The sequence below is a fragment of the Agelaius phoeniceus genome, chromosome Z, assembly GCF_051311805.1.
Source record: "Agelaius phoeniceus isolate bAgePho1 chromosome Z, bAgePho1.hap1, whole genome shotgun sequence".
Taxonomy (NCBI): domain Eukaryota; kingdom Metazoa; phylum Chordata; class Aves; order Passeriformes; family Icteridae; genus Agelaius; species Agelaius phoeniceus.
Window position 1 is genome coordinate 22091577 of NC_135303.1, and position 23952 is coordinate 22115528.

At 37.1% G+C, this 23952-nt stretch overlaps 1 protein-coding gene across 11 annotated transcripts in view; it reads left to right on the forward strand.

Annotated features, from left to right (window-relative positions):
- The window catches only part of ADGRV1 (adhesion G protein-coupled receptor V1), a 282393-nt gene that overhangs the window by 224648 nt on the left and 33793 nt on the right, over nucleotides 1–23952 (forward strand). For 10 of the 11 annotated variants that reach the window (XM_077172043.1, XM_077172048.1, XM_077172047.1 and 7 more), the window contains 2 exons: nucleotides 12163–12320; nucleotides 23686–23807. In XM_077172043.1, the coding sequence (XP_077028158.1) occupies nucleotides 12163–12320; nucleotides 23686–23807 (280 nt within the window). The remainder of the gene's footprint in view (nucleotides 1–12162; nucleotides 12321–23685; nucleotides 23808–23952) is intronic. The other variant, XR_013180133.1, reaches the window with a different exon arrangement.

The window sequence follows — 23952 nt, forward strand, 5'->3', positions numbered from 1 at the left end:
CCCTGCTTAGTCCTGCAGAAAAGTCATCCCAGTCAGAAGTTCTAGGTAAGTGCACTCATACTGAAGCACTGAGTCATGAAAGAGGGCATATTTTGTCTTCCTGAGTCACAATACCATTGTTCTTGCCTTACAGTGCTCAATTTACTCAAGATGTCACTTTTTCTTCTAAAACTTGCCAAGGTTATTCCTAATATAATAACTCAGGTTGTTATGAATAATGAGACGTGAGAAATGAGGAATGCATCTGACCATTAGTGCTCAGCTTCAGTTACATGGTCTTTTAGTCATATTTTGATCAAGGTATCCATAGCCTTCCTTTTAATGCATGTCATTATGTAAATGCAGTACATTATATTATTATGACTTTTTCTACAGTAGCTGGAGTTTTCTGGCTGGGGGTGAGCAAGGTCTTAGGAGGGGACATGGCCAGGACAGCTGACCCAAGCTGACCCAAGGGATACTCCATGATGTATCCTGTCTGCTCAGATATAAAACCTAAGAGAAAGGAGGAGGAAGGGGTTTGTTGTTATGATGTTTGTCTTATGGAGCAAATGCTACAGATACTCAAGTCCTGCTTCTTGGGAAGTGATTGGACATCACCTGCTGATGGGAAGTGGACCACAAGTCTTTTCTTTTCCTTTTTCTTCCACATGCAACCTTGTTCTTTGCTTTATTAAACTGTATTTATCTGACCCATGAGGATTTTTTCATCTTATTTGCTGTCCCACCCTTCCTCTCTTGGTTTGCTGTGGAGGGGAGCAATAGAGCAGCTTGGAGAGCATCTGACATCCTGCCAAAGGGAGTCCACCAGAAAGCTGTAAGGCCTGGAGTAGGATTTGAGTAGCATTGACAGGCTGTAGAGGATAGGAGGAGTCAAATCTTACCTAGAATCATACATAATGACCTCTTAGAGCCTCTGCCTTGGCATTGTTTTAGAATTATCGAATTGGAGTGATGCAAAACAGACCTAGGAATTTTGGATAGGAAGAGGATCCATTCTTGGTCAAAGATCCTTAGATCTATTCTAGTGGGTGTCCCCCACCAAGTCAGATTCTTGTTTTTCCTTTCCACTTCTCTAAGTAGACACATTGTGACAAGTTGGACCAACATTTCATTGCAAAATGTCTTAAGCTATACTTTCATGCAAATGCATCCATAGAAACAGAAAGACCTGACTAAATACTTTCCTGGTAGCTGTAATACCTTTATTGTACTTTCTGACCTTGCAGTAACATTCTCAAAAGCCTTGTAAAAATTATTTTACGTCACTAAGTTTTCTTTCTGTGATGCAAATTGGAAATTTTAACCTCTTTAGCCTATGCTTAATGTATGATAAGTATAAATAACAGAATGATTACTCAATGCTACCATTTGCATGATGTTATTACTCAAAGCACATCTGAAAAAAAAGGTTGCTTTCTGAAGGCTTGGGGCAGGGAAAGGTAATGCTTTGGATGCCCCTGTGGCTATTGTATTGGAGCACAATTTGCCCTTTTCAAAAGAAACTACAAAAAGGAAATCTTTGCTGATGGTTGTTTTAGAATTCTTGTGTCTTATGCCAATCTTTAGAGAGAGATTGTCTAACCAGCATCAGGATGCAAGACATACTAGCAGTGACAATAACGTTTTTGGTAAATGCTATTTTGGGTACTTGTTAAAATAAATACTGCATCGTTAGACTGGAGCTATGTGGTTTTCATCCTTGGACATTGGAAAGATTACTCTTCTATTTTGTAGTTTGGATTGTGCCATGTTTTAGTCGATAGCAGCTATAAATAGCAAAAAAGTATGTTAAGAAAGCTAGAACTAGAACTAGACAAGTTCTCTGTATATGTGCACCTGCATATCTTGTCCATCCTATGCCTGTGCATAGCTTGCAGTTATTGGTAATGAAGAGAAGGAAAAGGAAGGGCAAAGGGGAGAAAGGAAAGGAGAAAAGGAAAGGAGAAAAGAAAAGGAGTGAAATTGAGAAAATATCTACAGTGGGAAAGAAGAAAGCTCAGCTGATCTTCATTCTAGGCTTAACTCTCTATTGCCTAGGAAATGTTTAACAAGTCTACCAGAGATTACATTGGAAAAAATGCTTCAACTAGAGAAACAAGATCTGTCTGACATCTGTCATTGTAAGGCATGTGCTTTAAGTACTTATTTTGTATTTATTTGTGGGGTTTTTTTTTGCTCCAAGCATTAGCTCTTGGGCTTGAAAGTACGTTTCTAATTTTTGTTCGGTTGCTCTTCTAAGGTGCCCAATCCCGATCATTTTCAGTCTGCTAAATACAGCTAATCCCTCCTGTGACTACTCTGATAGCCATCTGCCAATACTGATACAGTTTAAGCTCTTCAGCTTGTGTTTTCCAGCAAGCAAAATATATTACAACATGGAGTATTCTAATTTTGCTTTTTGTCTGCTTGTAGATTGCCAGTTCCTTGGCTACTTATAGTTTTCCAGTAATTGTCCTTTCCTATTAGCAAAAACACCACAAACCAAACAAACCAAAACATATTAGAAATATTTTTCCCATGTGTTCAGAGCAGAACATATGTACAAGACCTCTGGTGGCTTTCATAGCTCTAGTGTGAACTTTTTTCATTCAGTTTTTGTTCTTGAAATTTGCCAAAAGCAGACTGTTCTGGTTTTGACTGGTGCAGATGTAATTTTCTTCATAGTAGCTGGTACACAGCACTGTGTGTTTTGATGATTTGTCTGTTGCTGCATAGTCCTCACCCTAAGTCCCGGTCTTTGCAGTGTTTCATTTAATGCCTGTGAGGAGCTGCACAGAAAGCTGTGAGAGGGCATGGCCAGGACAGGTAGCAACAACTGGCCAAAGGGATATTCCACACTATAGAACATCACATCCAATATATAAACAGCGAGAGTCACCTGGAAGGGGACAGATAATTGTTCAGGAATGGGCTGGGCATCAGTCAGTGGTGATGTGCGCTTGTATAGTGTATTCCTTGTTTCTTCCAGGTTCGGTTACTACCTCTCATTCTTATTATTATTGTTAATATTTCAATTATTAACTTTATTACTATCATCATCATTGTCATTATCATCATATTCAGTATTACTATACTATTTTATTTCCATTATTAAATAGTTCTTAACCCACAAGGTTCACATTTCATTTCCAATTCTCTCCACTGACAGGGAGAGAGTGAGCAACTGGTCCTTACCTGCTCACTAGGATTAAACCACAACACAGGCTCAGCATGCCACTGTGAGGTATTTGTAAGACTGATTAGAGCAGAACATTTACCTCATGTGTGTTGCAGAGTAGGCAGTTTTTTGTGGATCCAAGTATGACCTTTACATCTTTGGAAGAGTGTAAAATTACAACTCCTGTCATTGTTAATGTGGTCCATAGTAATTTCCAGACTCTATTCTGCAAAAATAAAACTAGCTAGTGAGTTCACTAGGTATGCAGTGTGTTTTACATTACTTTCCTTGTATTGCCTCCTTTGTAATTTAAATAGTGTAAGAGGTCTCAAGTCCATTTATAAAACAAACCTCTAAACTTGTGAAATAATGAAATCAATTTTGCCTGATGTAATCTGCTGTCCAAAAAAATCTTGATAATGAGCTGAACACTTTAGCATGTCTCCTATTTTTTTTGGTTTCTGACTTTAGTGAAATATTAATATATATCTAGCAATCTCAAATTCTGCACTATATTCCAAGACATATTGAAAAAGATTGTCAGCAGTTCTCAGGTTTTCAGAATTCTTAGTTGAAATGTTTTAAGGAATAATTACCTTAAAGTGACCTTCAAATATTTTTCAACATTTGCCTTGATGAAACATATAATTTTTATTTGTGTAGTAAAGCTCATAAAAACCTCCAAATAAATGCTAGATCACCTTTCATTCTCCAAGGTACTCATAAAGCATATCAAATTGGGCCACACTCTTTAATTCAGTTTCACTCAGGTTGAAAAAATGTGAAGTCTTTTTCCAGGGTGTTGTGTGGATTGTTGTTAATGTGTACAGAAGACTGTGTGAAGCTGACTGATGAGTACAAGTCTAAATTCGTGTGTCTTCGGCAGTATGAATTTTTTTTATAATGTAGAAATCTCTAGAATCTTGCCTACTGTAGAAACAGGAATTTCTTTCATGTGGCTTGAATTTCCTCAAAAACTAATGACTACCATCTCAAATGATACCTGTGATAAGCTTAGCATACCCTTTCCTTATGGTTTTCTCCACATCACTTCATAGATGCATAAGCTTTTCTCTTAAAAAAACAAGCCAAAAACCACAAAAAACCCCAAGCAAACAGAAAAACTCCAAAAAACCAAAAATCCCCAAACAAAACAAAATAAAATACACACACAAAAAACCAACAAACCAAAAGTACAAAAAACCAACAAAAAAAACCCCTCACCAAAAAACACCCCTGCACAACAAAAATGTCCATATTTCATTCCCTGTTCCCTGTCAGGAGAATGGAAAAATAAAAAAGAGAATTAGAATAGTTATTAGGAAGAAATTATTTTTTGTGAGGATGTTAAGGGACTGAAACACATTCTGGAACACATTGCCTAGAGAAGCTGTGCATGCTCCATCCCTGGAAATGTTCAAGACCAGGTTGGATGCAAATTGGAGCAACCAGATCTAATGGAAGGTGTCCCCGCCTATGGCAGCGCAGTTGGAACAAGATGAACTTTAAGATCCCTTCCAATGCAAACCATTCTAGGATTCTGTGAATCTATTGTTATATTGTTGTTTAATGTTTTTATGAAAAAGGATAACAGGTACAACATAAAAGAAAGTAGAGTGGAACTCCATAATCTATCTGATAAGGTTGATTCATAAGGTTAAATAGGCTTTGACAGTGCAAGAGCCAATACGTTTATCTTCTTGGAAGGTTTGTCCACCATTGACTTGGTCTCAAACAGTTGTTAAACCCATTGTTTTCCTGAGTGCCATTTTAAAGTAAATGAATATTATTCTTGTTTTCCTGTAAAATGATTTGCTGTAAAGGTCAATGTCTCAGAACACCAGATATTTGATAGATAAGGACACTTGTAATTTTTTGTCACATTTAGCCTTTTATAGTTTCAAGATACAGTCAAAAGAGGTTGTCCGTGGAATTCAATTCAAGGCAATGCAATAATGGAATTAAACTGTTCTTATCGCATTGAGCAAATTTAAAATTTTACAATTGTAAATATTTTTTGCTCAGAAGGGCACAAAAAATGTCAGTCCTTCAGTTTTTTAACAATTGTTATTTCCTTAGCAATGTCGCTTGTTATTTATTTTTGTTTTCCATTTATAATATTAATTATGTAATTGTGCTAACAGTAGTTCCAGTATACATGTTATCAATTGTTTCTTGTGTTTCCTTTAAAAGTATTAGGGAAAACAAAGAGAAGGAATGGCCTTCTCATATCATATGTAGCTGAAATACCTCTCCAGATTTTAGGAATTGTGATGTTTTAAGAGATCACAGAAGACTTCACAAAAACAATTGAAGTGTCAGATAACATGCTTCATCCCCTTGAGAAGAATCTGCTTAAATAGATTTGAGGGGGGAAAAAGGAAAATCAAGGTAAAACACTGATTCTGGCTGGCCAATAAGTGAGGTAATTTTTATCAATTTATAGATTTAAATGTATATGATTTTCTAAAGATACATCTTTACCAAGGGGAAAGATGTGTCTTAATTTCCCCTAATCTTTCTGTGTTGTATTTGAAAGTAGCAATTTAAATTAAATGAACACCTGCAGTAGTCATCAATGAGAACACTATTTTATATACTAAAGCTATTTCTCATCATTCTAGGCCTGAAAAAAACAACATATGAATTAAATGTCTTATTGATTTGTATTGCAAGAAAAATAGCTGCTTAGTTTCAATAGTATGTTTTTTCCAGTTGTAAAATGATTAACAAGTAATTACATACTAGTATAGAATTATATAGTATAGAATCCTTAGTATAGAATTATACCTTGGAGAAGAAGCATACTACATACAATTCTTTCTAACTTAATTTTTAGCCTCTTTCATGGAAGAGAACTTTCATGGATACAGACATACAAAGAGCTTTTGAAAATATGCTTTATGTTCTGTTCTGTTATGTTAGAAACAATTGAGATGGAAATAAAGTACTGTTTAAAGTATACCATGCATGAAATAAGAGACTGGGAGGATACAAGGTGAAGTCTTGAAGACAATGAAATTGAATGAGTTTAGATAGGAGTAGGGCAAGAGAAACCAATGGGAATATCTTAATGTCAAAGTGTTATGATCTGATTATAAGATACTTCTGGCCAAATCAAGGTGTTAACGAGACCACATGCTGAAATCAGTAGTAAAGATTAAATTTAACAATAAATGTGAGGTAGAGAGATAGGAAAGAAGAGGAAAGTGGGAGGGATAGGGGAGGAAAGAAATAGAGTGAGAGATTAAGCAGAAGATGAAAATATATTCACCACATGGATTCCTGCAGCACCCCACTGGTCCTTCTACACCCTGGTCTTCAGTGGTGGAGGTCTCCCTGTTGCTCACCTGGAGGTACCACTTTTATACAGTCCAAGTTTGGGGTATCCATGGGGCCTAGATGCAGTTTCCACAACTTCGGCTGACATGTGGATCCTTTCTCACAGTTTTCACTGTGTTTTTTTTTTTTTTTTTGTCCAGATAAGTCTTATGTCCCCACAGTCTGTACATCAGAATTTTGCCTGGTATGCTAATTCCAGATCTTCACCTTCGTCAGGCCTGGTGTTAATGTCTTCCTGTTTTGCCATCTGTGCTTATCTCAAATTCCATTGTTGTGGCTTATCTTATGGAGACAGTGTCCTGGGCTAGGTGACTGCATTCTTTAAGCCCTCACACCACCCCATGCCTCAAATGCTGAATTCCAGGGACTTTTCCTCAGTTTGTATTTTTCACGGAGGTGGTGCATACACAGAAAAGACAAAGAGAAAAGACAGAAGCGACAGAAATAATAATGACAGTAATCATAAAATGTACAACAGCTGTTCAAGTAATTAAATAGACAAATCCAACAGCAATCATCAACCCAATTCTCAATAGACACAACTCCCAATATCTGACTCCCAACTATTAGAATATGGATCTTAGCCAGGTATTGGGGCTAATTTCTTGAAGCCAATCTTAGGGTTAGAGTGATTGAAAAAGTTCTGATGTCAGACATTTCTGTGGCTCAGGCTTTTTCAATTGATGATATCACGAATGGCAACAGTGCATTCAGTTTCTATAAGATTTAACATTCCATATACCCCTTGTTCTTTTAATAGTAACATATCTAATGCCAACTGACTTTGTAAAGCCATTTTTGACACTTGTTAGAATTGCAAGTTAATATCTGGTCATATCTGGTCCATTACTGAAGGCATGTACCTGCCACATTACATTTCCTAAGACCCGCTGGTGCTGTGGAAAAGCTACCTTAAACCTAAAACCTATCTTTTGTCCCACTATATCTGGGGCACATATACTACTGATCCATTCTTAGCTTTGTTCAGGAGAATTAAATTCCTGTCATGTCCTTCCTGCTGATGAATAGTGAAATACACAATTTGGGCAAATGGATGAGACTACTATCTTGCACGTTAGACCAGCATGCGGAGTTAGGGTCGGTCACTTTTCATCGGAATATCCCCAGACTGATCCAAGTGCTGTACCACAGTGGCTTGTCTTGTAAGTGCATCTGTCTATCAGGTACATTTGGGGCTTGAAATTAGCCATAGAATTACACAGCAAGTGTTGATGTTTAAATTCCCTACAGGGGTATCCCAAACAAATACACATGTTACGTATTATGACAGGTATTTTCTCAGTCAGCCAAGACTCAAGTGGATGACCAGGTCTCACAGCACAATTGATGATTACATTTGCACACTGAAACAAGTGTGAATGGGTTTGTTGAGGATGTGTCTTCATGTACTTTAAAAGCTTCAAAATAGGGTTCTTTCTCAACCACATCAGCATATAGCTGGAGAAATTTTGTTAGTAATGACAGAATTACAGAATATTCTGACTTGGAAGGGACCCACATTCCTGTCCCACTGGGTAATTCTACACACCATGAGAAATTAAGTTTTAGCACACGAAGTTCTCATACAAAATATGAAAAGTTCTAATATAAAAAAATAGATTCTTATATAAAAAGGTTTTCAGACAAACACATCTTCAAATTGAGCCTATACTCAGTTCTCCAGAGGATAGATTAAAGCTCTGTTGTGATTTAATTTTGACACAAGACAAAAGCTGTGGCTACTGTTGATGGAGTCATAAGTGAAATGATTTTCCTTTCAAATTTAGTTGGTTTTTTCTCTCTTTTTTTGTTATTATTGTTTTTTTAATTTTATTTTCAGTGGGAAAATTGCTCTCATTACATTCCTTTGCAATTACTACTGCAGGGAAATTGCACCCACGAGTTGGAAGCATGTGTGGTCCACAGTGTGCTGTAGTTACTATATTGATTGGAATAGATAAAAGAAGTGAGGTGAGGTTAAAATAATCATGCTAGAAAACCTAATAGTAGATCCGGCATATTAATGTGAGAATACAAGTATTTTCAAAAACAGTTACAGGTCTTGATAGGTGGTAAAAGGCTTTTCTGAATTTTATCCATGAGCTATTTTTAGTCCATGGCTGTCCATCATTCTAATTTAGGAAGGGAGACTCAATTATTTCCTTTTGTTTTGTTAAGATTGTTTAGGTTACTTATTAATTCTTCTGATGTTTCTGAAAAATTATGCCAAGTCATGATATATAAAAGCCTTCCGGGGCAGAACTTGCAAGGTTAATACATGTTTGCATGATTCCAATATGCATAAATTCTTGAACCAACTCTCATGCTAAATTTGGTAGAATTTTCTAATTCTCAGCTGGTAGAAATAAAAGAATATATGCATGAGATAAAAGTAAAAGCTTTTCCCACACCATTTATTTTTTTAGTTTGTCTTTTTACAAAGACAAACTTGGCAAAAATCAAAGTAATAAAACATTCAATGTTTTTCCTTATGTAATCTTACTCATATTTGGTCTCCCAATGAGTTCCTTCAATTAAAACACAAACAAATCACAAAAATTGGTAAACTGAAAATACAAGAAATTATTGGGGCCAGTTAAAAAATGTTCCATCAGTTTTTGTTATCAGCTTTCTATAAAAAGGTACTTATCTCAAGTTCCTGTTGATGGCTTTTCTCATAGGAACAGTGTTTTGAGACATAGAATTGCATTCTTTAAGTCCTCACACAAAATTAACAGAGAAATTTATAGCAATCCAAACAAAATTAGACATCAACAAAGTCAATGATCAAAACAAAGTAGTCAGCACAGAACCAAAGTTGAGCCCTCCAGTCAGATAACAATAGTCAAGAAGGGCAGGACTTATGGCAGCTTGGGACAAAAGCTAAATAGCTTTCTTTCCAATACTAGAAGAGACCTAAGCTGGGATCAAAAATTCTCAAAAGGGTGAGGGGAAAAAAATAAATTTTGATAAAAGGAAGTGTTACAAGGAAGTCATGGTATCTCTATGATAAAATGAGAACTGAAGAAGCTAAAAGTGCTGGTTTCCTGTTGGCTTTTTTTTTTTTTTTGGTTGGTTGGTTGGTTGTTTTTTTTTTTCTCTCTTGCAGAAGGTAGTATTTCAGTGGATAGATTTTTTTGATTGGTTGGTTGGTTGGTTTGTTGGTTGTTTAGTTGGTTTTTTTGCTATGACTCAAATTCAAAACAAACAAAACAAAATACTTAAAGAAATCTAGGGCCTTAAAAAAAAAGAAAAAAGGAACTTTCTGGAAAGCTAGGAAAGGAAATTACTGCAGGAAATAATGCTCTTCAGACAAATAAGATTTATAATTATGTAGATTTTTAAGCTTCTACATCAGTCTTGCGGGGCCTTTTAAAGTAGAGTAGTTGTGTTCTGAAACATCAACTTAGCTGATATTTTGGGGTATTTTTCTAATATTTCTATCCAGTGCTAGGAATATGCAATACACAGTAGTTCCATGAGACAGATGTGTCACAGTAATGGAATAATATCTGTGTCCCCAGTATTAAGTACAATAAATAATTGCAGCTGGTTCCTATAATGTTATTCCATATGATTTCTATAATAAAATATATCTGTCAACATATGTCATCACATGACTATATATGAATAAATCTTACAGGATGATGTGGTTGTCATTGACCTGCACATCATTGCTTCAAGAAAAAAAATTCAAAGTAAGCTTTGAAGATTAATATGGCTTTGTGTATTTCTTTATATAACTTTCCAGTATATTTTTTGGAGCAAGTACCAAAGGTTATTTGTAAAAGTGATTCATCTTTGTAGATTTTCATTTTTATACTGCTTTTTTAAAGTGAATATAAAGGAGTGATAACAATAAAGTTTCAAAAAATCTGGTAGATTTTTGGAGTGCATATTATCTTTGAAAAACAAAAATTCATCAAGTTGAAAAAAATACAGATTTGAGAACTTAAATATGATTTTATAGAGGATTATTCTTGTGCTGAGATTCTTGCCTTCAGGATAATCATTAAATGCAGCATAGGTTGTGGTGATATGATTTCATTTCTTAGTGCTAGTTGTGCCAACTCAAGAATATATTTGGGGAAAAAAATAACTTTCATACCCAAGAAATAATTAAAATTAGAAAGATTAAATGGATGGGATGTTGTGCTCCATATCAACCATGTTGAGAGCAGATCAAGGGGGATGATCCTGGCCCTCTGTTTAGCACTCATGAAGTCACACCTGGAGTGCTGGGTTCAGTTCTGGTCTTCTCAGTACAAAAGGGACGTGGACAGACTGAGAAGGTCCAGTGAAGGCCACCAAGATGAGCAAAGGACTGAAGTATCTCTTCTATGAGGAAAGGAACAAACACTGAATTACGATGCAGAGTTCCTACTTTCCCTGATGCATGTTCAGTTATGTTATCAGATGATATCTAAGCTTGGTGTCTGACTGAGCCTCTAGATTCTGCAGAGAGCTGTGAAAGATATCTAGATTGTACTGGAAATTATTTTTGGGATTCACTGAGTATGCATGACTGCTGTTCTGAAAGACACAACACAGGATGCAATCTTGACTTTATGGCAGTATATGAAAGTACACCTAAGCAAACCCAGAAGGTTTATCCAAGCAGGTATGTCAGTGAACCATGTACCTAGGCCTCTCTCAGACATATATCAGCATCAGTGCTAAGCTTACTTAGATGTGCTGGTCTAAGAAATAGGAAGGCTGTAAGTTACACCCTCTCAGTAGGGATGGCAGTGGTCACATAATCTCAAGACATACTGACTCCTGCACCATCCCTTGGGCTGCTCTGTTGTGCGTCATCCGTAGAGTGGGTCAGTGGCTGTAAAGCCCATACTGGTCTCCAGGGAGAGCACAGAAAACCCTGATCTCTCACACTCCTAGAGCCCTCTTTAACTATCATCTCCTTTTTGTTCAAGTCATCATTATATATGGATAATTTGACTCTTTCAGGGATAATTAATATTCTTGACACATCTTTAAAAATAATTATAACAAATAAATGAAAAGGGCAAGGAGAGGCTGAACAACTGGGGGAAAAAAGGAGGAGGGAGTGAACATTTGGTTGCTGTGAGCAAATGACTTGAGAAGGAAAAGTTATGTTGTGTTTAGGACTTGTTCATTTATTTTAAAAATATCTTTTTCAAAACTTAATTTGTGCTTTCAGGAGCTAAGTATAGAAAATTTCATTATGTCCTTTTAGAAATTGGTGACTAAGAATGATCACTTTAAATGAATATAGAAGCACGTAGTTTGTTAAAATACAATATTTTTCATTTCAAGTTTAATTTTTTTCAAAATTGGTTAAGCGAAATATAACATGCATACTTATGATATCTTATATATCATATATATATCTTATATATATATATATATATATATCATATATTATATCAATATAATGATATCTTAAGAAGTATAGCTTTTGCTCTTCCAGTATGCATGTTATATTTAGCTTAACCAATGAGATAAGACCCAACTGAACAGAAAGGAACTTATCAAGGCTACTCTGGGAACAGAGTTAAAGGATTTGTGGTTTGTAAAGCACATCCTTTTTCATAAATATTTGTTTCTGTATTCTACTTGTGGCCTTTCAAGGTGTCTCTTACGCTTATCAATAGCATTTTTTTTCCATTTTTTTCCATCAGGTGTTTCATTCCAAATGCCTATGCTGCTCTCTTCACTGCTGCTCTGGTGCCATTAATGTGCCTGGTGGTGGTTTTTGTGGTGTTCATCCATGCCTATCAGGTGACTCCTCAATGGAAGGCGTATGATGATATTTTCAGAGGAAGAACGAATGCAGCAGGTATGATTTGTCAGCAAACAGTTGTACCTTTGAATGGTAGGGACTGTTCTTGCCAGTTCGCAGAACCCCACCTGAAACCATGGTTCAGTAGATACCTACGCACTTACTTTAAGATTACGCCTGCTAATGTCGCTTTGATGTCTGTGAAAGTACTTTGATGATCAAAGCTATGCAGATGCTTAACTGTCTGAGGGAGTTAAAAAAATGTAAAACCCAGAACAAGAAATTAGTATCACTGGCTTTGTGACTAAGTCTAGTCTACTTAAAGAGAAGACCAGAAATAAAACAAAGCACTGCTTTGGATCACTGTGTCCCCATGCTAGATTTTGGCTGGAGATACTGAACAACCTATCCCAGGGAGGCCTGGGGCTGCTCAGGTGCAGTGATTGCCCACTTGCAGAGCATGATCACCTATGGATGCAGGCTGTACCTCCTGCTCAACCCCAGGTGATGGGCATAGCTTTGTGATGGGCACAGCTTTGGGTCATTGTGTTTTGCTGTATATTTTGTGGCTGTGAAGCCAAGCAGAGGTGCTCTGTGCCCTGGACTATTTGGAGTTAATGCCTCTGTTTTGATATTTCCTATGCTACTTGCAACTAAAACGTGTTTGAAAGGAAAAATCTGTCTTGTGCAAAACAGGAAGTTTCAGTCAGCCTCCTCTATCAGAACAATTTCAACTACAATGTTCCCAAAATAAAGTTGTGGTAGTTTAGACCAATATTTAATAGTAAGACACTCTGTGGGAAGCTTAGAATATTTCTATTCTCTTCATAGTATTTTGTAAAAAAAAAAGAGCTTTAAAACCTAATGCAAATAATCTTTTGATATTTGGGGTACAGAGATATATTCCTTTCTTGAGAAAATTATAATAAATATTAAGTATGTACAATCTGAACATTTCTGCAAATATTTCTGTCCTTTTTAATGACACAATGTTAGCTTGACTAAGATCTGTATGAATTCAGATAAGGTCTGATGATATCCAAGACCTTAGTTGCACTCTTTAATTTCTCTCTGATATAAATGCACAGAGGTGATTCCTCTTGTCAGTCTTTCAGTTAATTTATTTATAAAGAAATTGTAATTGTGCACCTGCAAGGCAAACTGCTGTTTTGCTACCAAAGAGATTTTGTAAGCACAAATGAAATACTGCATATGGTGACAGTGAGAGCAGGTTGGAGATGGGCTATTTTAGAGAGAAAAACAAGCTGTGTCCTGCAATTTATGGTGGCTGTAATTGTATAAGAGGACTCCATGTAGCTGTGTTTATGATTTAACCTTCTAGAGAGAAAATATGGTGATTTCTGCAGTTTGGAACATTACCTATAACTACATATCACAGTACGAACTGTTGACTAGGATCTCTGCCTTTTTTGACTGAATATTTGTCTTCTGAAATTAAAGTAGTATATTTACACAGTTTTTAATGTCTTCTGGGTATATTGTGCTTGTAAGACTTAGTGAAAGGCAGTTTGCAGTGGTAAGGCCTAGTATCACTTATAAATCTCAAATCTTGACATTCACTCAGCTGACTCCATTTTCTTACAAAATTCCTGGGAACTGCTGCTGCTCCTGTTATTGTAGCCACATAAATGGATGCTTTGGGAAACAACATTTTTCACATCAGTAAATTTATCTGCCGTCAGTTTCATGATGATATTTTACTTTTGAAACATAAAAGAGGTCTTCGATTATACCTGCACCAAGTTCTGACTTACAAGACACTGTGTGTTAGGAAAGCCTTTTTGTAATGTTGCCTCCTTAAGTTGCACAGACATACAGTATTTTTTCTGTTTTCTTTTGACAATGAATATGCCATAAAATATGAATATCTCATCTCTCTGTTTCATCCAAAACCAGAGGAAAGGTGGGGCCACCAAGCAGCAGTTTATCCATGCCTTAGAGAATTCAGGACAGAAGACATCAGTTGCTCTTCCCTTTTCTACTAATACATCCACTCCATTATAGACAGCCATCATGTTGTTCTTCTACAGCTATTGGAATAAATTCTGTAAATTCTGTAAAACATCTTGCTGAACTTAGGTAGTAGCATGGTGGTTTACTACTTTTTTCTCTCCTATGAGCAGAGTTTGTTACTACCCACACTAAAGGAGAATCCTGTGTATTTTTTCTTTCCTGAGAGCAGAATAACAATGCTGGGTTTCACTGTACATGCTTAAAAGAAAACATTTGGTAGCTGCAAAGATGATCTGTTTCTAGACAGATAAATATTTTCTTGGAAAATGATAGGCTATAATTGGAAGGTCTATTACTTTTATTTATACAATGCCCTTTTTTAATTGTACCTCCTTTTCTGTCATGCATATATTCTTCCTAGCCCTCTATATTATTCCTAGGTACCCTTAAGTAAATTCTTATCTCTTGTACCTTATTCTGGTAGTTTCAAGAAAATACCATAGCCCAACTATGGTATAGACAGCTAGCCCAGAAAAAATCTCTTTTAGTAATTGGTGCCAATTCCTTTGGCAGCGGTCTGTGATCTTCCTAGAAAGTGTTTATGCTCTTTACTGTGACTAGGTTATCACTGTAAAAGAATATGATAAAATGAAGGTTTTAGTGTAGAATAAAAACAAGTAAATAGGTTAGCCAAATCTTAATTTGAGCAATATGCACACTTCTCATTACCCTGTCTGCAGCAGCAAATATGTGAGTTTGCCCTCTCGTGCTCTTTTTAACTGTTCCAGAATTTCTGTTACTGGTCATGTTGGTTTGCATGGTGATGGATATAATTTACTTAGCTCAGAGAATTTTCCTTGACAGTAGAGGGCTCAAGAAAGGGCAGTGGGAGAGTCAAGAATTAGTTATCTCTTAGAGCAGTCATCTTTTCCTTCTCAAAAGTGAATATTGGAAAGAAAAGTGTTAAAGGCTGAAAAAACTGGGAAAGATGATTTTCAAGGAATGCTATCTCTATCTCTGTAGTCATTCAGAAGTAGGCATTGAGTTTGCTTAAAAAGAGTCCTCACTTTGTACTGATTCTGTTTGCCAGCCTTTCAGCAAACATGTTCTGTTGGCTGACTGTCCTCCTATATATAGAAACTACCTTCTCAAAAATTAGCCTTGACAGGAGCCAAGTCAGAGATTCATTGGATAAACAGCCTTTGGGCTAACTAATATTTAAGTTTGCATCACAGGACACTGTTGGCCCTCCTGGCTGCCGGGGCACTGGTGACTCATATTCAGTTTGTATTTGACCAAGAACCCGGATCCCTTTCCATGGCATGCTTTTCAGCATCTCATTCCCCAGTCTGTCTGTCCATCCATCCAGGGTTGCCCCACCCCAGTGCAGAATCTGGCACTTTCCTTTACTGAACTTCTTCTGGTTGGTGATTGCCCATTCCTGTGCCCACTCCTGTGGCTGGCTGACGTCTCTCTGCAGGGCCTCCCTGCCTTCGAGAGTCAACAGATCCTCCCACATTTGTATTATCTGTGACCTTGCTTAGTGTTCCTTCCAGTCCTGTGTCTAAGTCATTAATAAAGATGTTAAAGAGCGCAGGGCTGAGGATGGAGCCCTGTGAAAACCCACTAGTGACAGGTCCTAATATGCAAATACAGAAAATGAATAGTAACAGGACAGCAATCCAATATAAATTGGTTTGTTTTCTGTTTGCTAACATTTCCTAATTTCAAAAAAAGATTTAAAAATGTAAAAGAACAACTTGAATGTTCCCCCCCCGATAATTGTAAATAGATAAGCTTCATTTATTGAGTGAATCTTGAACTTACATAATTTTCACTGGCATGCCCTGCTTATAAATATGCAGTACAACTTACCTGATAATTATCTTACATAATTGCAAAAGTGCCAGAATTAAGGTAAAGATTAAAACTTCATGTTGTCAAAATAGAACTTCATGAATAATGCCTTAGATATTTACTTGTAAAACTTTAACTCCTACTTTCATCTTCCTTCATATAAATGTCTTCAATATGAAATCGTAGAATCGTTTGGGTTGGAAGGGACTTTAAAGATCATCTAGTTCCAGCCTCCAGATACATTTAATGTGTTAGCAGTTTGCAATTCCTAGTCACAGCAGAGCATGCTAAATAGTCTGCCTACACCAACTGAGTTATATGCATTCACAGTACTCAGCACACACACTGTATATAATATTTTAGTCTTCATAATGCTCTAGGAGCTTTTCTTTTTTGTGATTAGGAGAAAAAAAAATCTTTGCCTTTGAGAATTTTTAAAAATTCTATTAGGACAAAACGCACAAGCTGAAATAATTAGAAGCTGAAATAAAGAACTAAGATCTGAATAAGGTTATAACATAAATGTAACCTCTTCACTGGTATAATTTAGATTGCTTGCAATATGCTTCACATGTCTAAATTAGCTTTTTTCCTTCGAAGAAGTCTGCAGAAGCAAGTTCACATCCATGAGTTGTAACTGCACAGTTGCAATTTTAGCACTCATTTAATATTTTGCAACTGTGCATTTCAATAATTTTATGTGGAAATAAACAGGATTATATTTTTCTTTATTCTGTTGATTTGCTTCTTTTCTGTGATGTGCCATAATCCCTGCATAACAGTAATAGCATAAGCTATGATAAAAGGCCCTATTTTTCCCCTTTTATTATAACACAAGGTGTCTTAAAGTTGTGTGTGAAAGTTTTCCAAAACCCTGAGATTTAGTGCAAAGGTTTGAGAGGCTAGTCTTTTATGATTTTGAAGTAGTGATGTATTTGTTATACTTAATGGAACATGTGCTTTTCTTTTAGAAAGTATACTTTAATTTCAAAATTTTCCTTGTTACAAGGATCAGCAGATCAAAAAAATATTAATGAACAAAATATTTTGGCACATTTTTTACTTCCTACTTCTACAAACTATCAATGAACATTTTTTTCCAGTTCAATTTCATGGACATGGATCTATTAGTTTTCTTGTCTTCAGTATCTGGTACTGTTAAATTCTGCACATTTAACATTCCCAGTGAGGATTCAGTGGTTTTGTTATGATTCATTGATTGCATTTTCTTGGTGGTATATTTCCCTCTTTGAACTTTATGAGAGGAACCTGATTTGTTTGTTTTGTTTTGTTTTTTATTTTGGCCACAAAATCCTGTTACCAAACCCCCTTTTTTTTTTTTTTTACTGCAGCGGTCAAAAACAATTGAAAACCAAGCCAGCAGGACTTGGAACACTGTTTTTCAAGCTTATTTTAAAAAAATGTTGTTGTGACATTTTTATATTTACATTGCTAAGTTTAACTGGTGACTTCTTAAGCAATAGTCTGTAAATATTTTACTAATTTAGGTCTCCCAAAAATTGTTGAAATTCTGTGAAGCAGCACACTCTCCCCAGTCTTCTGGGAAAAAAAGTTTATAAAGGTCTTTCAGGTTTTGCAGTAGATCTTCATGTTTAGCTAAAAACTGTTAAAAGCTATTAAGGTTGCATTATCAGTTGCAGTTTAACAGCCAGCCTAAGGAGAGGACACATAGTAAATATTTATATGTAAACTCAGAATACAATTAAAGCTGTATTATTCAATTGCCTCTTTTATTGAATTTCTTATTTATTAAAAAGAATAAAGAAAATGGGAAAAGAAAATAATATGGACCAACACGGTGGTGAAAATACAGACATTTGAATACATTATGAATGCACAGTTCATGCTTTATTTTCCACAGTTAAATCATATAGATATTTGCTGCAAAGACATATTCTGCAATATCATCAAAGCATTAATATTATTTAATAATTTTCAGTTTTCTTAATTTATATTTAGTTTAACATTTTTCATTGCTCAGACTTGTTGTTCTGTCTAATATCAGGGAAGGATGGAAGTGGCAGAAGGAAAGAAGTGGCAGAAGGAAGTGGAGGAAGGAAGGAAGGAAGGAAGGAAGGAAGGAAGGAAGGAAGGAAGGAAGGAAGGAAGGAAGGAAGGAAGGAAGGAAGGAAGGAAGGAAGGAAGGAAGGAAGGAAGGAAGGAAGGAAGGAAGGAAGGAAGGAAGGAAGGAAGGAAGGAAGGAAGGAAGGAAGGAAGGAAGGAAGGAAGGAAGGAAGGAAGGAAGGAAGGAAGGAAGGAAGGAAGGAAGGAAGGAGGAAGGAAGGAAGGAAGGAAGGACTTCTGTTTTGATGCCTTTGTTTAAGTGAGTTGTTGGTAATTCAGTTAGTAGATGTTCTAAGTGCTTGCCCATTGCTTTTCCTCACTTTAAAGAAAAAAGCCCCTCTTAACAGGAAGGCATTTTCCAATAATTTTTCACTATGCACCATGAGCAGTCACTGCCTGAAATTGTACAGGAGGTTTTCTGTTGCTTCCTCTCTGCCTGGTAAAATAGGTTGTAATAGACAGCATAAAACTATTAATTCATAATCAATAGGCACTATACAGGGATGAGAGGTTAAGCACAGGAACTGTCACTTCATTAGTGAAGTTACACTGCCGTATTTTAATCCACCTCAATCTTCAACGTGCTGTTAGGTGAGCCATTGAAAGTATGACAGTGCGTCATGGTGCAAGGCTCCTCCTCATCTTCTTTTTCATCTTCACAGTTGCTTCCACTTCTTTATTCTTCAATGCTGCTTGTCCTCCCAGTCTTGGACTACCAAGAGGCCACATGGCTCTTAGTGTTCTCAGATACAGAGGCTGGCAGATATCCCCTTCCCATGATTTCCAAAAGAGGTGTTTCATGCATACAAAGGGTGTTGATGGACAGGATACAAATGGTACTGAAAAATATTTTTTCTCTTTTTTTTAGGCAGGTTCATCCCATGTTCTAAAATTTAGTATCTATCACCACTTGTCCAATCCTTTCAGGCACAGAAGTGTGAAAAGTGTTGCAGTTCTTATTTCTGAAGAAGTGTGCCCTGGCTCACTGGAACCACAGTCCTAGGGGGTTGAACTTCTTTGTGGACATCAGTAAGCAGCCTGCTTAGGTTGCAGTAGGTTTGGGTGTAGACATAGGAGATCATGAAATTATTTTTCTTGGTAGGTCATTGCAAACCATGGAATCATAGAATGGCTTGGGTTGGAAGGGCTTTTTAAAGGTCATCTAGTCAAACCTCCCTGCAATGAACAGAGACATCTCCTGATACCTAAGAATGCAACAGAGAATGAAACTTTAAACTTCACCAGTCTTCCTCTTCTTTGTGAGGTTTATTTCAGGTTTATTTGTAAGGGTTTCGTTTGTTGCAAACTTAAAAACAGTGTCGGTGACATCATAACTGTTCGGAAATGTTTCATGTTTTATTTCCTATTCTTCTTGTTTCTACTATAGGGAAACCAAACAACATATACAAGGCTCACAGCTTTTTCAGCTGGGCAATCTGGCATTTTATTACCTGAATCTTATGATGTTACTGTAGTGTTCCTTATTCTTCTGATAATTCTTCTGAACTTAAGAAGTTCAGTATGGTTTTGTGAAAGAAAAGTCCCCTGAAGATTACTAAATAGGGAAAAAAGCCCTGTGTCTGGTTAGGGAAGCTCCTGAATTGTAAATGGGAGAATTGCTGGGAGAAGTATTATATCCATCCAACTTTTTTGGCCCTTCTTAAAAGCAAGGCCAGACAAACTTTTTATATACCCAGTACAGTTCCTTTTAGGTTCTTGATGAGGTGACTGAGTTTTTCCATCATCCTCATATTTTCCCTGAATTATGAGTTTTGTAATCTAATCCAAACTCATAATGAAAATACTACAGCCTATCTTTCAAATTCTCACAGTTCGAGAATTTGAAAGTTTCTCTCACATTGTTTTTGTGTGAATCACTTACAAAATCTTGTGTTTACTCTAAGGACTCTCCTACTGTAGTAAACTACAATTTTATTACCCTTAATAATTTATTACAATGTACTGCAGCCCTCCGAACAGAAAATTAATTTTACAGATTAACAAGGAAATTATCTTTTCTCAACAATGAAGGAGTGACTAACAGGGGACACTTCTAGTTGGTTGGTAAATTGAATGAATGCAATTTCACCAAGTTAAATATCAAGCTGGACTATGGTAAGTTTTCAAGCTCTAACAAGCTGCAACTAGAGCTACATAAACTGCATTTATCTGTATTGAATTTGTCAATGCTGTCAGTGTTTCTTAAGCTTATAGTAAGGAAACAGGGACATTTTTCAAGGAAAGTCAGGAACAGTCAGGACAATGATATATGCATGCATATATACATTTGTATGTATTTAAGGAGGGTGTGGACTACCTGTTGCTTAAATAAAATCTTCCATCACTTCTGGTATTAAAAAACAGTCTGATAAGTATACCAAAAATGGGGACCAGCATGATTGGATTATATAATACCCAACAGAATTGCTTGTCTGTGTCTCAGTTACATCACCGTAATTTTGAGCTGACTTCTCCACATCATAAGTCTTATCCACGAAGGTTTATCCTTAGTAGATAACTCACTTGGACTTAGAGTAAAAGTCATATCAGGGAAGTTTCATCTGCTCAGAATAACCCTTTGGGATTTCTTTGGGAGTGGGTTATTGGTTTTATATTCGCATGAAGAAAACTACAAATAATTATACTATTTTGGTCCATATCAAGACTATTTATTAGCATTCTCTTTCTTTGTGCAATTCTGATTTTACGAACTTAAAAGAATTTGTGCTTTTTTTCTGATATGTTTGCTCTAATTATTGAGCTTTTGTTGGATCAAAATCCAACAAATGGGTATACAGAACTTGAAGATCCAAGGCTTTAAATGATGCCACAGTTTCAACTCTGTATTAGCTCTTTGCAATACTGATAACTAGGCAATTATTAGCAATGAGGAAAAAAAAGAACGGAACTGTACCAATATTCAGTATGTGGCAAAAAGCCAGTATCTCTACAGTTTTTCATGTTAAAATGTTATGTCTGTATGATGTGGGGTATTGCCTACATTCAGAAGGCCCTTACTATTTGTGCAATATTAAAAAAAATGGCTAAAGGGCTCCCAAACTGCTGTTTCTGGAGCAATGCCTGTAAAAACACATACCCACTTTTTGTTGATGCTTCATAACTAATGTGGAGAGGGGCAGTGTCTGGCCAAGCAGTGTGCAGACCTGGCAAACATGGACTTTGAATTCTGCTGCAAATATGGAACACAGGGGCTGGCTCTTTTCAGTTTCTGGAGAACATGTGGAGGTGAAAACTTACTTTTGTTTTCCTTATTGCAAACTTTGTCCAGGCAGACATCTTCCTGCCAGCATTCCCTAAATCTTTTATGCTGTAAATACAGTGGAGAACATAAAATGGAGAATGTGTGCATCCTTAAGGACAGATTCTGCACATATTTTTGAAGATGAATGAAGTTAACTGGTTCAAAGTCTATCTTGTGGGTCTCTTGGGCTGAGAGGAAATTGTCACTGTAAGTTTTTTGGGGTCTGATGTCTTATGTTTGACTTGAAAAGGAAAATAACAACAAATCAAAGAATAAGCTATTCTTATCATTTCCTACAACCCTGTAAGTGGCCAGAGCTGGGACCACTTATGTAACCATGTGTCATGGTTTGGCACTGGCTAGATGCCAGGCAGCCATGAAAAACCATTCACTCATTGTCCTCTGTTATAGTTGAGCAGAGGAGGGGGAAAGAAAAAACCCAAAAGGCTTATGGTGTGAGATAAGGATTAGGAGGAAACACTTTAATGGCAAAATAGGCTCAAAACTTAAAAGACAAAAGGAAAAAAATATTTAAAAAATTAAAAGAGGAGAATGCAAACTAAATAAACCTTTAGAACACCCTTTCTCCACCCCACTCCCACTCTTCCTTCCTTCCCACTGACAGTGCAGGGAGACAAAACAGTTTTTTAGTCATTTTTTTATTCCATCTGTTATTTTTAAAAAATCTTCAGTTTGCTTAGGAAGAAGAGTCTCTTCTGTTATGTTGTGGGGTCCTTCTCACAGGAAACAGTTCTTTGTAACTTCTCTAAAGTGGTTCTAATTTTCATGAGTAGCAGTCCCGCCCAACCTGCTGTAAGTGAGTACCTCCCACGGGCAAAGCAGTCTTCCCACAACCGTTTGCATGGGTCATTAGTTCATGGAATGTAGTCTTTTAAGGATGAACTGTCTAGTTTGAAAGCAAGGACTCTCTTTCTCTATCTCTGGAAGCAAGGGTCTTCTTTCTTTCTTCAAGTTTCCCACTAGACTACAGCTTTTCAGCTTCCACATGCTCCAGCATGAACACCTTTTCTCACAGGCTGTGAGTGCACCTCTGCATCCCCACATGTACTTCACAAATTACAGGGAAATAGTTTGTTTTATTATAGTCCTCACCATGGCTTGTAGAAGAATCTCAGCTCTGATGCCTGGAGCACCTCCTGCTCCTCCATCCTTTCACTGACCTTGGTGTCCTCATGTTGTTCTCATGTGTCTTCACCTTTTCCTTTTCTCTGACATAGGAAAGAATTGGGGTCTGTAGGTTTGGTTGTTATCAAGTTCTGTGAGTTGAAAGATTCTTATAGGGTTGATCCCATCCAAGCTCTGCATTGGGGAATTGCTTGTCATGACTTTTGCTGCTGGCCATGTGGTCCTCGCCAGCACAGCACAGGTGGCACCAGCTGCCGTAGTGCCAGCTCCGTTCAGCGCCTCTCTTCATGCGGGGCACTGAAAGGAGCAGCTGCTGCTGCTGCCTCTGTCCTTATGCCCTCAGCGTGGCTAGTTAAAACAGCCAAGCAAGCACAGTTTGCTGTGGACTGTGCTGAGATAGCCCTGGCCACATGGTCCCAGTCACACTGGGAAGGCCCCCAGTGGCCACCTTGCCACCCTGGGAGGAGAAGAAGGAAGAGGAATTGCATGTATTTTTTTTCCTTCTTAAGTATGTAATCACAGAGGCATTACCAACTACTTTAATTGGCTTAGCAGCATGCCTATTTTTAGACCCAGCCCACAATTGACTTTGCCAGGCATAGAGAAAGCTTCTAGCAGCTTCCCACAGGAAAAATTACTTCTGTGGCTGGCGTCTTCCCTCCTCAAAAAAAATTGACCCATGCAAAACCAACACACCATAATACTTTCCTTCTTTTCCCTTTCCTCTCAATTCTTAGAAATCAATTTTCTCTCAAAATTTCTAGAGCTTGCCAAGAGTTCTTCTATTCTTTTCCAAAGTTCAGCATATTTTTTGACTTCATGTGCGCTCTTCCAACCACTTGGTTTGTTGAGCTGGGCTGTGCTCATTCTGCCCCTCATACCTCCCAGACATCCTTCTGCTGGTCTTCTGATCCCAGGTGGGGTCACAAAAGCCCTGAGACTGCCACCCAACTAGAGCAGGACAAGGGCTGCCCACCACTGGAGAACAAGCTCCAAGGTTAGCCTCACACAGCAAAACTATGTTCTGTGTCAGTAATTCTTTAAAAAGTGTTTTTTCCAAGGGCACAGCTGCTGAAACTCTGTGTTTGTGGTTTGCAGAGATCCCCTTGGTCTTGTACCTCTTTGCCCTGATTTCGATCACCTGGCTGTGGGGAGGACTGCACATGGCTTACCGACAACTCTGGATGTTAGTCTTCTTCATCATCTTCAACAGCCTGCAGGTAAGAGCCAGCTTCTGGTCCTTTGGTCTTCTTGCTGACCTAGGGGTGTTTTCTCCACTCACATTTGTCATTTTGGCTTCACCAGCTGAATATCATCCAGTAACTCACTGTCACAGTGTGGAAGTGCGCATTCTGTTTACTTCTC